The 15,588-nt window shown below is 63.5% G+C and overlaps 1 protein-coding gene across 1 annotated transcript in view; it reads left to right on the forward strand.

The window, feature by feature from the left end:
• The first annotated feature begins 1,150 nt into the window (after positions 1-1,150).
• Positions 1,151-15,588, forward strand: part of LOC117646404 (nascent polypeptide-associated complex subunit alpha, muscle-specific form) — a 28,977-nt gene continuing 14,539 nt past the window's right edge. Inside the window, 2 exon segments of the mRNA XM_034387301.1 lie at positions 1,151-1,609; positions 12,651-12,899. Coding sequence (XP_034243192.1) covers positions 1,531-1,609; positions 12,651-12,899 — 328 coding nt within the window. The 5' untranslated portion in view covers positions 1,151-1,530.

Consider the following 15,588-nt stretch of genomic DNA (forward strand, 5'->3'; position numbering starts at 1 on the left):
GATGGCGACATGGCGACTCTGTACTTTGCAAATGAGGGCTGAGTCAGAAATGACAATTGTTACGCGAAATGAGGCGTGGGTGGCAAGGAATTCTTCAACAGCCAGTAAAACTCATGGAAATTTGGCTGCAATTCATGAAAATTCATGAAATATTCAAGCTCTTTCTTTTGGCACAGCATATCTTGTTTTTCGAAACTGGAGTTTTTGCCAGGCGCGTGTATGGTTTGGCGCTGAGGTGCCGGCACCCGGCTCGGCTGGGCTCGGCGGCTGCGCCGCTCGGCTCAGACCGACCGCTCCGGAGCTGGAGGCCGGCTCGGCCCGGCTCGGCTTGGATGCTGCAGGGCGGAGATGGAGGGTGGGGGTGGGGGCAGTGTAGCGTCGCTTCTTTCGGTTTCTTTCTTTCGAGCCGAGCAGCCGAGCGCTGGCCGGGGCCCTGGGGGCCGTCCCGCAACCACGACCAGGGGATGCAGCGAGCTGCGGCCGGCAGCGCGAGGAGGTGGCCTCGTGTGCACCTCCTCTCGGCGGAGACGCCGGTGGGAGCTCGACATGCTTTGATGCGACGATTCTCTGGTACAAATGGAGAAGATTAGAATTTTAATTTTGGGTGCGAAAATTGATTTTGCATACCTACTGGGCGGGGAAGGAGTATCTCTACAGTACTCCATTTTCGGTGCAGAGGAACTTCTTGCGCTCCGGCAGCATGTTGCTGTTCTGGGTGGAGGTAGAGCCCTAGGGAGCGAGAGGGCTTGACTTGCGCCCCGGACGCGCCGCGCCTCTTCGGCCGTCTTCGGCTGCCCGGCCTCGGCTCGAGCCTCGGCTCCCCCGCCCGCCTCGGCGCGGCTCGGTCCGCCGCTCGGCTCTGCTCGGCAGCGTTCGTTGGGACCGACCGGCACTGCGCGCCGCGCCGCGCCGCGCGCAGCGGACCTTTCCTCGTGTTTTGTGTTTGCCTCTGATGGAGCGCGGCGGAGCCTGCGAGCCGAGCAGAGCCGAGCGGAGCCGAGCGAGCGCAGCCGAGCCCTGCCTACCTGGGAACTGCGCCGAGCCGAGCCGAGTGCCTGAGGAGGTGGGGGAGGTCCTCGGGGTCCCGAACGTCCCGAAGCGGCGGCGGCGGCGCGCAGGACTCGTAGGTTAGGTTAGTTGGCCAGGTCGCTCCGCGCACGCAGGACGCTCGATCCACGCCGGGCCGTCGCGCACCCAGCGAGCCGCGGTCGCACGTGAGGATTCCAAGGATTACCAAGGATACGGCCCCATGGGCACCCTACCCTCCAGCAGTCCGGGAGGACCAAGAATCCCTCCAGTGGGATGAGTGTATGTGTGTGCAGTGTCAGTGTGTGTGAGTGATTAGAGTGAGCGATGTGTCCGGCCAGTGATTCAGTGCACCAGTGATCTCTTGTGAGCCCCTTGCGTGGCAGTCTCCGCGCGTGAGTGTGAGTGAGTGTGGCCGCTGTGTCGCGTCTGTGTCGGCGCAGGGGCTGCTGAGCAGCTGCCGAGCGCCCACAAGACCCTCGCGTCGCTCTCGGCGTCTCGGCCATGGTGACCATGGAGACCGACGAGGAGCACCGCCGCCCTCTCACTGGCGGCTCCAGGACGCCGCAAGGAGACAAGAACAGTGAGTATCCTTTCGAGAGAGAGAGAGAGAGAGAGAGAGAGAGAGAGGGAGAGAGAGAGAGAGAGAGAGAGAGAGAGAGAGAGAGAGAGAGGCCGTATGGTACCGGTTACAGGTGTCTCGGTGCCCTCGGGCTAGTCCGGCTTAGCCGGCTCCATCAGCGCTTGCATTGCAAGACGATACGATATCCAGGCGTTTCGTAACTCTGGGGGGGGGGGGGGGGCGTCGCCGTCGTCGTTTGACGGTGACCCACAGACACCGGCCGGTGTTTCAAGAATAAAGTCCCCGTGGGCCCTGCCCGAGGGGCCCAGAGCAAATACACAAAGAGTCCTTTGGAGGGTAGGTAGGTGCTCTCCCGAGGCGGGGCGGGGCGGGGCGGGGCGGGGCGGGGCCGGCGGGGCCCTCACACCTGAGGGGTGAAGCAGGAATGCCGTCTACCTGCCTGCGATGCGTGCACTGCGTGCGTGCGGGGGAGGGGTTGCTGCCAGCCCGGCTTGCCGCCTTGCCCTGCCTGCGTGCGTGTGTGGGAGTGCGCAGGGCTGCCGAAGTGATTTTTGGCCGGGCTCTCCCTCACGCGACACGCCTGTGCGGTTCGCAGCACCTCGTCGTCACAGCGCCGCTGTCGCCACGCTGGAGGCGGAAGTGGCCGCCGCACCGCCTTGTCTCCGAGGACGGCGTCGTGGCTTTCCAGCGGCCGCCACTTTGTCGCGTCCTCCGCGAAGGCAGGGCCGGCAGGGCTGACGGCGAAGGCGCTCTCGGCGCGCTTTCTCCCCCTGGCGGCGCTGGGCGTCGCTTTGCGGTGTAGTCGTGTGCCGGCCGGCCGGACAGGCAGGGCCGGAAGAAGGCCCGCGGGCGAGGCGAAATCACATGACGGGCGAAAACGGCGAGCGAGGCGAGCACCACGGCGCCGGCTGACCGCGTGACGCAACGCGACGCCCCTGTCACGCCGCGCGGGGGCGTCACTCCGTCACTCACCGCGCCACTCGCCGCTAATCACCGCGTCACGCCACGCGCAGGACTCAGGCCGTTGTCACTCCGCCGTCGCCTTCTCGTCACTCCGTCGTCACTCCGTCGTCTCCTTCTCGTCACTCCGTCGTCACTTGGGCGTCACTCCTTCGTCACTTGGTCGTCTCCTCCTCGTCACTCCGTGTCACTCCGGCGTCACTGGACTCCCATCTGCAGCAGTGCTGCGCCGCTGCGCCATTCACTGGAAGTGGTCCCGGATTGTCCCCGCCAGGCCAGCCAGCCAGGCCCTGCCATTCTCGTCGTCCCGAGGGATTAGCCGCCGGGATCAGGCTGACGCAAGCAGTAAAAACACGCAGGACATTCAGGGCCTTCAGGGCCTTCAGGACGAGAGCCTCCCGCGAGACTACGCCAGACACGCCTCGGGGATTTCGATTTGGATGCACGGGAGGGCGGGCCGGTCCCGCACAGCGCTATCTCGCTCGCACTCGTGGGCCGTCCGTAGGGGTGCGAGGGAGACAGGAAGCACCTGGAGGACCTGAAGGCCCCCGCCGATCGGCCTAGTGCCGTTTGATGGAGCTGCTCATTGTCCGCCGAGTCCTGCAGGACACCGGTAGGACACACCGGTAGGACGATGGCCGTCAAGGCTGGAATGTCGCAGGCGGGCCTGCCAGGGATTTCCTTCATTCAGTGTGGGATTACAGCGCGGGCTTGTTTCTTTTTCGGCAGGCCTCGTTAGATTTCAAGCAGTCCCTGGAGTAATCCCTGAGCGCGGGCAGCGCGGCCGGCGCGCCCGTGGGCGGGGCTTGCGACAGGCGACGTCGTTCGTTGGCATTGGAACAATTGCAAAATTATCCACGCGGCCAGTGTATGGGGACATAAGTCACGAATGACCGCGCCACGCCGTCCGGCCAGCTGCACTGTAGGCCGCTGCACTGTAGGCCGCTGCACTGTAGGCTGCTGCACTGTAGGCCGCTGCACTGTACAGTAGTTTGCCCGCTACAAACAGTGAGGCGATAAAAAACGCAGCGCCGGGCGAAAACGACCTTTCCAATCTTTTATCGGCAGCCAATTTTTGCGTCAAAGTCGCCCCCATTGTTTGCTGGGGTCGTCGGCCGGCCGGGCTGTGGCCTCGCCGTGTGCAATGGCCGACGGCCGCCCCGTCCTGGCGCCTAGCCCACTGTAGACCCCCGCGTCGTCGGCAAGGGTTCCTTGCTGGCCTTGGGGTGGGATGGTGGAGCGGCCTTGGGGTTGGCGCGTCCTCGCATTACCTGCACTAACCCTTCCGCTGGAGTGGCGGTGCTTCATCTGCCGCACTGGCGCCGGCGCCACTGACACTCCACTGACAGCATACAGTGTTGCGTCAGTGCCCCGGCTCGGCTCCGCGCTCCAGCAGACACGCTGCCTTGCGCGGCTGCGCTCGGCTCGCGGGTTGCTCGACTCGTCACTGCGCAGCACTGCGGCGCGCGCATTCGGACACTTAGCATACGTGCCGCGCCGCAGTACTGTATGTCGATGGCGAAAAGGACACGTTTTGCAATGTTGTTATGTAGCACGCCGGATTGGATGACCTGGAGGCGCCGCGGCCCGTCGTGAGCACTCACTGCTCGTTGTTGACGAGGTACGGCCACACGAGTCTGAAAATTTGTGTCGTCGAGGCTGTCGGGAGGTTCGGGGTTCTCGGAACGCCTCGTCTCGTCTCCTCGCCCCGTACCGAGACCTATTCATTAGACTTATCGGGGAATCGGTGCAGCAGGGACGCGGCGACGCACGAGCGGCACGGCCGGGCACGGCCAGGCGCGCCCCGGGAGATACAATTTGGAGATTGGAAATAAAAGGGCTGCCATCCAGGTAATTGTTGTTTGGACCCGCCGGCCCTGCCTGCCGATAGCGAGGGTGGTTCTGACGCGGCCCTGTCAAGGTCACTGCTCCGAGATGGGGCAACCTCACTGTCACGGCGCACAGTGTGCCAGAAGACCGGCGCCGGCGGTCAAAACTCTAGACGCGTTTTGACCGCCGGCGCAGGTCCTCTGACGCACTGTGCCGCTGCTAAGTTAGAGCATTTGCTTTTATTTATTTTCCCTCCCGAGGGGAAGCGATAGAATCTGGGCGCGGGAACGTTAGAGCGGTGGACACGCACTTGTAGATGCGCGGTGTTCACACCCGGACTGTGGCGATGGACACCCCGGATAAGTCCGGGGAGCATTTCCATAATTGGGGGCAACGATGAAAGCCCCCCATCGGCCCCAGGGGAGCGGAGGACCCTTCGCCAACAACAACAGCAGCAGCACCGAGAGCAGCGCCTCGTTGCCCTCACCCCGGCCCCGCCAAGACGGCCAGCGTAGCCAAGGCTTCCGCCCAAAAGCGGTGTAAATTACCAGAGGAACGGCGTTAATTTTAAAGCACACAGCGCGCGTCGTGATCGCGCCTTCGTCTCGCATCGGCCGGCCTCGGCCACACCCCCGCTCTCGTTTCGACGCGGCTAGTTGAACGCGGGGGTGGCGGGGCGGGGCGGGGCGGGGCGGGGCGGGGCATCCTCGAGGGGGCAGTCAGCAGGCCGAGGGCCTCGGCGGCGTCCAGCGGGCCGAGCGAGTGGCTGTTGCCCGCCCATCCGGCCGGAGGTATGCTAAAGATGTGGTTTATTGGAGCCCGGAGAAGAACCCGGCCCAAATAGTCGTCCAGGTGGAAATAAATCAGACGTTAAAAAGCGATCACCTTCCCGGCCTGGGCCGGCCGCTCTCCCAAGCGGATCATTACCGAGTCGCGTGTCCGCCCCGCCCCGCCCCGCCCCGCCCCGCCCGCCCACCCCCCCCGCCCCGCCCGCCCCGCCCCGCCCGCCCGCCCCGCCCCGCCCTAATGCGTCCCGATGCCGTCCCGGCCCATGACGCGCGGCTCATCGAGCGGCTCAGTGTCCAGGACTTCCGCCACACTGCAGCGGGACTCGACGCCACCGCGCCACTGGAAGGGAAGGCCCTTCGAACGAGGTATCGATCCGGCGCGTCTTCGATTCGGGTGCTGTTATTTGAGGACCGCGGCCCTCCTAGTGTCCATGCCCGGATAAGCTGGCCCGATAGGCCCGATATTACAGTGCCCATGATTGATTGAAGGCCTCGGTAGCCTGGCCCGCTTGCCTGGAGCCACGCTGGAGCCACGCTGGAGCCACAGCGCGCCTCAACAGGCCGACTCGGCCGCGAGTGCGAGAGAGACGGAGCGACGGAGGCACTGTTCGCCAGGACGGCCGCGACCACCGGGACCCGTGATGGTCGTGATTACCGCCCGATTCCGCCCCTGGCCATCTCTTTTAGCGGATGGCACATTAGGAAATGCTAGGGTCGAAATTATGTAGCGGACTTTGGGTCGTCGCGGCAACCGCGGGCCGCCGCGAACCGCGAGGCGGTCCAGCTGACTGAGAGTCGCCCTGTCTCTCTCGCACTCGTGGGGTGTCCCGTACGGGTGCGAGAGAGACAGCGCGACGAAAACGACTCTCGGAATCAGTCTGCAGTCATGACGAGATCACTGGGCGGCCCGCAGGATCTTCGGAAGGAGAAGCGGCGGGCGTGGCCGCGCGGCCGCGCGTTGAGTAAAGACGTCAATTTCAAACGGAGCGGCTCCGCGTTCAAATTAACGCGCGCCTTGTCAATTTATTCCGGGGGATTGGCCGCGGCTATGCGATGCCCACGTGTGTGTGTGTAGCATCTCGGGCCCAGCCGCACAGCCGGCTGGCCGGCCGGACGAACCAAGAGAACTCTACTTTTTGCGTTTCTTTCCCACTCGATTTTTAATTTTTAATTGCCACTGGTCTAGCTTCTGCCCGCTCGCTCTCCGTCTCCCACGCCACGCCTAGCCCCGCCCCGCCACGCCCCGCCACGCCCTGCCACGCCCACCGGCAGCACGCTCTGCAAAAAAAAGGAACGAGTAATTATCCCGGGCAAGTTTTGGCGCCACATTTGCATCAAAATGAGCTGCTCCGTCGTGTTTGCGTTGCTGCAGCCGTTGTCAGGCGGTCGGCCGCTACACGTATTCATACCCCGTTGTAATGTATTTTTCATCGAAGAAATTTGCCTCGCCGCCGCCGCTGCCGTGTGGCGCCAAATCGGAACGGGAGCGAAGGAAAGCTGCGGCGGGCTTCGTATGGTCAGCGTCCGGGCTCCGGCCAGGCTCCGGCCAGGCTCCGGCCAGGCTCCGGCCAGGCTCCGGCCAGGCTCCGGCCGCGCTCAGGATGAGTTGCTGCAGCTGCAGCCGGTGCAGCCGTTGGAGAGGGGAGGGGGGCGAGCGAGTACTGAACATGGTCCAGGCTGGCCTCTCTCCGAAGCCGGAACCGTGAACCAGCGCGTCCCGTCCCGTCCGCCGCCCGGTTTTGTTCACTTTTTTCCCGCCACGCCGCCCCTCCCGCTCGTAGCAGGCTGTGATTCCGAGCAGAGCGCTTTCGTGGCACTCGTTGGGGCGTCGCCGTAAGAGTTAGCGACTCTGGAGCTCAAGACGCGTCTGGGGTTTTGGCCGCCCCCACCGGTCTTCTGGCCCACTGTGCCCTGCCACTCTATGCATAGCGCACGCCATACCGGCATCTTCCAAGGCCGTGAGAAAATGGACCGATTGGCGTTGGCAGCGTTGGCACTTCCTGCCGTGCCTTGGAGGCGTCCGTCCGGCCGCCCCACTGACAAACAGACCAACAGAGGACGGACGACGGATTGGGCTAATTACCCCGTCCCATCAGCCGGCCGGCCTTTTATTGAGGAAATTGTGAATGGGGCTCCGACTCACGACGTTCCACGGCGGGGCGTGGCGGGGCTCGCGGCCCCAATCAGGGCGCGACACCGGCGACACCGGCGACGGCGGAGGGAGGGCAATGAAATGAAATCGGAGCGGCTCGCTGGGATCCATTACGGTCCGCCGTTGATTGGTTAGTTACCGGAGCGAGCCGCCGAGCCGCGAAGCCGCGGAGCCAAGGGGCCGAAGGATGACACAGAATCCGCAGTGGGCCAGTCGGCCTGGCTGGCCCACTGCACTGTATGACCCACGATCCCGCGGAGCAAGGACGCCACTCATTTAGCAGTGGATCGCTAAAGAAAGCTGTGTTGCGCCTGGTTTCGCCACGCACTCCTACGCCCAGTGCAACAAGCAACAACAAAAAGCGCCAGTAAACCGACTTGCATTGCAGGTCCGCAATTTTTATTTTTGGAACTTTTTTTGCGGAGGGTTGGCAGCAGCGCAGCAGCGCCGTGCCCTCCGCTTCCCGCCCCGCCGATTAGCCCGAAAAGCTGGTCTAATTGCACGGTGCTGCGCTGCCAGCTCTGCCAGGGTCGCCGGCGACTCGCCGCGGCCGCGAAGGGCGCCGGGGCCACGCCGGGGCAGGCCGCGTCGGCCCACGGATACAAATGGACGTTAATTGTGAGGGCAATGAAGACTTGGAAGACGCGCCGTTCAATTTGTTCGGCCGGCCGGGGGGCCACACGGAGCCCGGCGGGGGGCCGCGGTGTAGCGGGGGCGCCATCGACGGCCACCTCGAGGGCCACCTCCACGGCCACCTCCACGGCCACCCCATGGTGCCGCCGCGTCGCCGCCGCCACACACGGTGGCCGTGTGAGAGAGAAAGTGCCCCGGCCGAGGGGGCAGCGCATCGGGTCGCGAAAGCGTGGGACCGGGGTTCGATCCCCGCGCCCGGCTGTTTTGTTTCTCGCGGTTGTCGCACGCTGGCGCCGGGGCCATCGACCTCGCCGTCGGACGACGGAGGCGTCCCCGGGATTGGCCACGCCGGTGGACAGGCCGTCAGGCCGACAGCATCCCCGGCGAGGCGAAGGTGCCCACAAAGGAGCACGGAGTGTCGCGGCCTTGCCGGAGGAAAGGCAGTGGAAAGGACCATACGTGACCGGCCTCGACCTTGCGGCCAGGACGCTAGCTTCGTCACGTTGTCTCTCTCGCACTCGTGGAGCCTGCCGCAGGGGTGCGAGAGAGACAGGAGCGTGCCGGTGACGTGGACCCGGAGTGTGAGAGAATCCACGCGATGAGATTTTTCACGGTGCCGGGGACAACCCGCCCTTTGTGCTCACCTGGGTGCGGACTTCGCCCCCCGCGGCCTTGACGCCTTGACGCCGTGCCTTGCCGGGACGGCTCGTCATATTTTGGCACCTCGCCTTGTAAATCTGCCACCCGAGCGTCCCGAGCGAGGCGGCTGGGCAGGCTGCCTACCGCGCGTCCGCCGGGCGCTGCTGGTTAGGTTAGACAAGGCGCTGGGCGGCGCGCCGGGGAGGCGGGTCGTTCTCTCGCGGCCGACTCGCGGTGCTGGCCGAACTGGAGCAGCAATAAAACAATGCGATGCGGTCGCCGCGATAGAGCCGTGAGTCTGAAACGGAGGCGTGCGCGCCGCGCCCCGACGCCGTCCTCAAACCGCGAAGCACGCCAAGCCGACCACGCCGCTCCAGCTCGCTCCAGCTTGCAGCCCTAGACCGCCACCATGGCGGCGGTCCAGAGCCAGCGGGGGCCGTCTGGGGCGCCCCGCCGCGTCGGCGTCTCGTCGCGTCTCGACGTTTTAGTGGCCGTCCACAATGTCGCCAGATCGTCAACCCTTCCCCACCCCCGGCGCGTGTTTTTGTGTTTTGGGACGTTGTCATAGTCCGGGGCCGTAAACCAAATCGCCGTGCCAGGTGGCTCCGTCGTGGGGCACCGCGGGGCACCGGGGCCGAGGCCGGCGTCGGCGACACGAGATGGGTTATCGGGGACCTCGTCGCGGCCGCCCTCCGCCACTCCACGCGCGTCCACGCGCGGCAGTGCAGCAGCACCGCGCAGCACGGAGGCGAACTCCCCCTCTTGATGGCCAGGTAGAGCAGTAACACTAATTTATCCCTTCCCGGCCAGAGGGCCCCGGACCGGAGGGCCCCAGGCAAAGGGCGTGTTTGAAGGGCGCCAGGCCGCATTAAAATTTACCCGGGTTCCCTTTTCGTTTGGACGCTCGGCTCGAGGGTTTGCTTAGGCGGAATCGCGGAGGTGGACGCGGCCTCGGCGGGGTCCGGGAGCCCTTCAGGGAGGATCACGAGGTCGGCCGAAGGGCGGCCGAAGGGCAGCCGCGCTGTTTTCCCTGCTTCTTATTTCCGCGCGGGAAAACTCGCCCGGATAAAAGGGACAAAGGACTAAAGCAAAGCAGCCCCCGGGCCGCCCTTCGGGCACCGTGGGGCCCTTGGGGGCCAGGGGCCATCCCCGGTCGGCCAGCTATTCAAAGCAGTCGGCTGCCTGGCGGTCCTGGCGGTCCTGGCGGTTGCCTATTGGCACCTACACTGGCCCACAGTGGCCCGCAGCCCCGGGGCCGTGAGAAGAGAAGCCTCGCAGTGTCCTCGCAGCCCTTGGCTTGGCCGGCTTGGGCCGCTTGGCGCACCTGCCACCGATTTACTGCCGGGCCTACTATACAGGTATTTACTGCGAGGCGCTGCGAGGCACCGCGAGACAACAACGGATTGATTTCATTGTGCCCGGGCGGACGTGTCCGTGGCGTGTCCGGCGAAGAGACTGCCGAGAAATATGACGAGGCTGCCACCGGGCTACACTGCGACCAGTGCTGCACCCAGCACACCGCCCCTACACTGTACTGCACAACCACTGCGCACCTCTGCCTGCGAGCCGCCGCCGTCTTGGACCCCGCGAGACCGCCTGACTCGCGTGGAGACAGAGGGAGAGAGAGAGAGAGAGAGAGAGAGAGAGAGAGAGAGAGAGAGAGAGAGAGAGAGAGAGAGAAGAGGGCGGGCCGTTGCGTCGTCGTTTCCCGCGGGTCGATCGGGAAGCGACAATTGGTGTGAAATTCCGCGGTAATTACATGCATTACCGCCATCGGGCGGCTCGCCGGCCGTCTGGCGTCGTTGCGTGCTGCTGCGGCACTGCAGGCCGATGACGTCACGGCTCGGCGTCGTGGTCGTGGTGGTCATGGTGGCGGCCAGCGCGCGGCCCGGCCCTATGACGGAGTGCCCGCCCGTCTCGCGCTTCCCTCTCTCTCCCCCTCGCTCTCCGGCTCCAGCCGAGGCTCCAGCCGAGGCTCCAGCGGGGGGACCCTCCGGGCGAGGCCCGCTCGAATAGACAATCGTTTGCCGTTGTTGCTGGTGTTGTTGTTGTTGTTCCTTCCTTTCCGTTGGGCCCTACGCCGTCACCGTGGCAACGCCGCGCCGCCGCGCCACGAGTACTACCCGGCCGGGCCGTGCGGCCGTGCACCGCGCCCGCGGTACCGATCCGATAGCGCGATGCAGGGCCCGGCCGCACAGTGGGCCAGAAGACCGGTGGAGGTGGCCAATACTCTTGGCGAAGTCACCGCGCCGCCATTGGCTGTCGGGGTGGCTTGAGTTTGCCGAAGCACCTGTTGAGATTGCGGCCTCGAGGGACGGTCCCCTCCTTTCCCTAGTGCGTGTGACTGCACCTGTCTAGGCTGCCTGCTGTAGGCCCTGCTGCTAACCAACAGGTCTGCAGTGTGTCATGTGTGCAGCCCTGGTGCAGCCCTGGTGCAGCCCTGGCCGACTCCGGGCTGCCTTGTCTCTGTCTCTCTCGCACTCGCGCCCCGGCCTGTCGGGGTGCTGTGCGTGCGAGAGAGACAGGGCGACTGTCAGCCTGCTGCAGCCCGCCGCCCCCGCACGCCGCAGGCTTGACTGGCGCCGCGCCCCATTAGTGCAGTGCTCTGGTTTCGGTTACACTGGTGCCACTTTCCGAGACGAGGGAAATGTTCTCCGCTCGCCTAAACGGTAATGAGCGGAGTCTGTATTCGGTTTCGGGACGAACGCGGCAACGCGGCGTGATGCTGGCACTAGCCGAGTTCACTGCCTCTCGGATTTGGGGGGGGGGGGGACTAGACGCGCCGCTGCAGCCGGGCGCACCTGCCCCTGCTCCATTTTGAAAGAGAAGATTGAGGCGGTCGGGGACGTCGGGGAGGGTGGCGGAGTTGGGCGAGTTGGGCGGGGTTGGGTTGGCAGCGGCCAGGGCACTGCACCATGGAAAAAGGTAAATAAAGCTTCCGAGCGGCTTGCCCGGGGCTGTGCCGGGGTGCCTGCGCCGGCGGCCCCGACCTGCGCTCTGGTTATCGGTGCTGGCGATAAGGTGGCTGAGGTTGGTAGGGCCGGGCGAGGCTGGGTGAGGCGTGGGCAGCCGGACGGCGAGTAAGGCCCTACCCGCTCCGTGTCCAATTGTCCAATCCGCTCCAGCCGGTGCTCCAGCAGACTCATTCCGAGAGTCGTTTTCGTCGCTCTGTCTCTCTCGCAGAGGAAACGACTCTCTGCAGCCAGCCGGGCTGGACGCGCTGGACCTGGAACGAATACGTGCTTCCCCTTCTCCTTTTCCTTCTCCTTCTTCTTCTCCTCGTCGTCGCCCCGCTGCATGCATGGCCGTGTGGGGCGCGTCGTGTTTTGGCGCGCTTCTGGCTCGCCGGGCCGTGGCGAGCCGAGCCGCATGTGTAGTGTTCACTTCGCTCCGCTCCGCCGCGAGGACCCCAAGAAGGCAGCCCGTCGTGGGGAACGGTGAGGACTGCCGAGCTCTGTCTCTCTCGCACTCATGGGGCTCTCCGTGAGGGTGCGAGAGAGACAGAGCGACAAAGCGATCCTCTGAATCACACGGCTGTGGAACGCCTCGCCTGCCTTGCCTGCCTTGCTGGCGGATAATCCGATTTTAATGCCCGAGGCTCTATCTCTCTCGCACACTCACCTAACCTAACCCAACCAGGGTGAGGGGAACGCGCCTCCGGCATTCATTGATTGTCTCTGCGGAATCGAGCAGGCGCGGGGAACTTTGCCGTAAATCTGTTTATTTGTCTGCGTGTTTGGGGGATGCCCGTGGAATCTCGCTGGAAGAGCGAACGTATGCGGCACTGCGCCCGGGCAGGTAGCCGCGGGGGAAGGGGGAGGTTGTCGTGGAGTGGATCTATCCATGAAAAGGGTCTGATCAGATAAGTGGGGAATGCAAGTTTCCCTCCTTCGTCCCAAACAATTGGATGACACGGGAGGACACAAAGGAGGCCCTGTCAGCGACATCTTCGCAACATCGGGACCGCGAGGGGGGCTTGGTGGTGCCCGCCGACGTCGACGGCGTCGACGGCGACCTGACGATGCGTTTCTTGTTGCAGATGGCGTCTCTGCTGGCCAGAGGAGCGCCGCCGCCACCCCCGAGCCCGGGGGCGTGGCGCGGAGGGGCAGCGGGGGCCACGGACCCATCCCGCTGCCCGCCATGGAGCTCAGCCCCGCGCCCGGCCCCGAGGTGCTGCTCATACGGCCCGAGTCGGCCAAGACGTCGCCGCCCGCGCTGCCCCCGAGACCGCGGGTGCCGCCCCGGCCGGCCTCCATGGCGGCGGCCGCCGCAGCCCGCGCCCGGAACGGTGAGTACAGTGTAGGCCACAGCAGAAGGGCCGCGACGCCCCGTGTGGTTCGCGCGCAGGCAACTGTATTGTTGAAGCTTTGTCTCTCTGCCACCCGCTTCAGTGCGACAGAGACAGAGCAGCCTGCAGGGCCATGATTGGCGTGCAACTGGCGCTCGAGGCCCCGGGCCCCTCACCCTTGTCTCTGCCAGCGCAGCCCTGTCTCTGCACGGCCCTTCGGGACGCATCGCGCCATGGCGCCGCATCGCGCTGGCTCATTGTCGCGAAACACTCGACTGGCGGTGCTCGACGCCGCCCCGCCCCGCCACGCCACGCCACGCGACGCCCTTTGTTGTCGGCGTGATGAGGGTTGCGACCCTTTTGTCCTTTTGCCGCCGCGCCCTGCGCCCCGCGCCCGCGCCGCACGCGGCCGCATCCAGAGGGCGCTAGCGTCGCCGTGGCGTTGCGAGGGGTGGCGGCGGTGGTCCTGCCTGGCGGCCGCGAGAGGCGCCACCGTCGCCACCCTCGAGTCGATATGGAGGATGACGTCATCGCGGGGCGGCACGGCGGCACACTCACGTGCTGCTCGGCCTCCTTGTCGGCGCCCAAGTGCTGCCGCTTTCCCCGAAAACAACAGCCAGGCCGATACTGCTGCAGGAGATAGCGCGCGGGGGACTTTGCACCCGAGGGGCACCCAAAAACACCGGGCCGCTCACCACCGCGCCCCGCCCCGCCGCGCCCCGCCCCGCAGCACCACCCCGCCAGCCCCACCCCCCGGGTGGCCCACGCTGGAGCGAGGCGCGAGGATCCGCGAATCAGTGTTATCGACATCGCGACCCGAGCAGCACCGCGCCGCACGACGGCATGTAGGCTGCGCTTGACCACGACGAGCAGCGCGAGCACGGCCAGCACGGCCAGCACCGCGATGGCGCCCGAGAGCAGCGCCGAGTGCGCCACGCAGACGGCAGTGTCGCTGCAGGACCGCGGCGTGCCCTGGCCGCTGCAGCACCAGTGTCAGCACGGCACGCCCTGCCAGTGTGAGTGTGAGTGTCTCCCGCCACTTGCAGTGGGCCGCCGCTAGCCGCCAGCCGCCAGCCGCGGGGGCAACGCGCTGCGGCTCGCTGGTTAGGTTAGGCGCCCCGCACTGTCGCCCAGCTCCTTCAAGGATTCTGGATTTAGGCGCTATTCTTTTCCTTTTCGGTTTGCCGTATACGGCTTTTGGTCTGCCTCATACGGTTTTTGATTTGCCGCATACAGTTTTTTGTTTGGCCTATACGGCTTTTGGTCTGCCTCATACGGTTTTTGATTTGCCGCATACGGTTTTTTGTTTGGCCTATACGGCTTTTGGTCTGCCTCATACGGTTTTTGATTTGCCGCATACGGTTTTTTGTTTGGCCTATACGGCTTTTGGTCTGCCTCATACGGTTTTTGATTTGCCGCATACGGTTTTTTGTTTGGCCTATACGGCTTTTGGTCTGCCTCATACGGTTTTTGATTTGCCGCATACGGTTTTTTTGTTTGGCCTATACGGCTTTTGGTCTGCCTCATACGGTTTTTGATTTGCCGCATACGGTTTTTTGTTTGGCCTATACGGCTTTTGGTCTGCCTCATACGGTTTTTGATTTGCCGCATACGGTTTTTTGTTTGGCCTATACGGCTTTTGGTCTGCCTCATACGGTTTTTGATTTGCCGCATACGGTTTTTTTTTTTGGCCTATACGGCTTTTGGTCTGCCTCATACGGTTTTTGATTTGCCGCATACGGTTTTTTGTTTGGCCTATACGGCTTTTGGTCTGCCTCATACGGTTTTTGATTTGCCGCATACGGTTTTTTGTTTGGCCTATACGGCTTTTGGTCTGCCTCATACGGTTTTTGATTTGCCGCATACGGTTTTTTGTTTGGCCTATACGGCTTTTGGTCTGCCTCATACGGTTTTTGATTTGCCGCATACGGTTTTTTGTTTGGCCTATACGGCTTTTGGTCTGCCTCATACGGTTTTTGATTTGCCGCATACGGTTTTTTGTTTGGCCTATACGGCTTTTGGTCTGCCTCATACGGTTTTTGATTTGCCGCATACGGTTTTTTGTTTGGCCTATACGGCTTTTGGTCTGCCTCATACGGTTTTTGATTTGCCGCATACGGTTTTTTGTTTGGCCTATACGGCTTTTGGTCTGCCTCATACGGTTTTTGATTTGCCGCATACGGTTTTTTGTTTGGCCTATACGGCTTTTGGTCTGCCTCATACGGTTTTTGATTTGCCGCATACGGTTTTTTGTTTGGCCTATACGGCTTTTGGTCTGCCTCATACGGTTTTTGATTTGCCGCATACGGTTTTTTGTTTGGCCTATACGGCTTTTGGTCTGCCTCATACGGTTTTTGATTTGCCGCATACGGTTTTTTTTTTGGCCTATACGGCTTTTGGTCTGCCTCATACGGTTTTTGATTTGCCGCATACGGTTTTTTGTTTGGCCTATACGGCTTTTGGTCTGCCTCATACGGTTTTTGATTTGCCGCATACGGTTTTTTGTTTGGCCTATACGGCTTTTGGTCTGCCTCATACGGTTTTTGATTTGCCGCATACGGTTTTTTTTTTGGCCTATACGGCTTTTGGTCTGCCTCATACGGTTTTTTATTTGCCGCATACGGTTTTTTGTTTGGGCCCATACGGCTTTTGGTCTGCCTCATACGGTTTTTTATTTGCCGCATACGGT

Source organism: Thrips palmi, unplaced genomic scaffold (assembly GCF_012932325.1).
Source record: "Thrips palmi isolate BJ-2018 unplaced genomic scaffold, TpBJ-2018v1 HiC_scaffold_19, whole genome shotgun sequence".
NCBI lineage: Eukaryota > Metazoa > Arthropoda > Insecta > Thysanoptera > Thripidae > Thrips > Thrips palmi.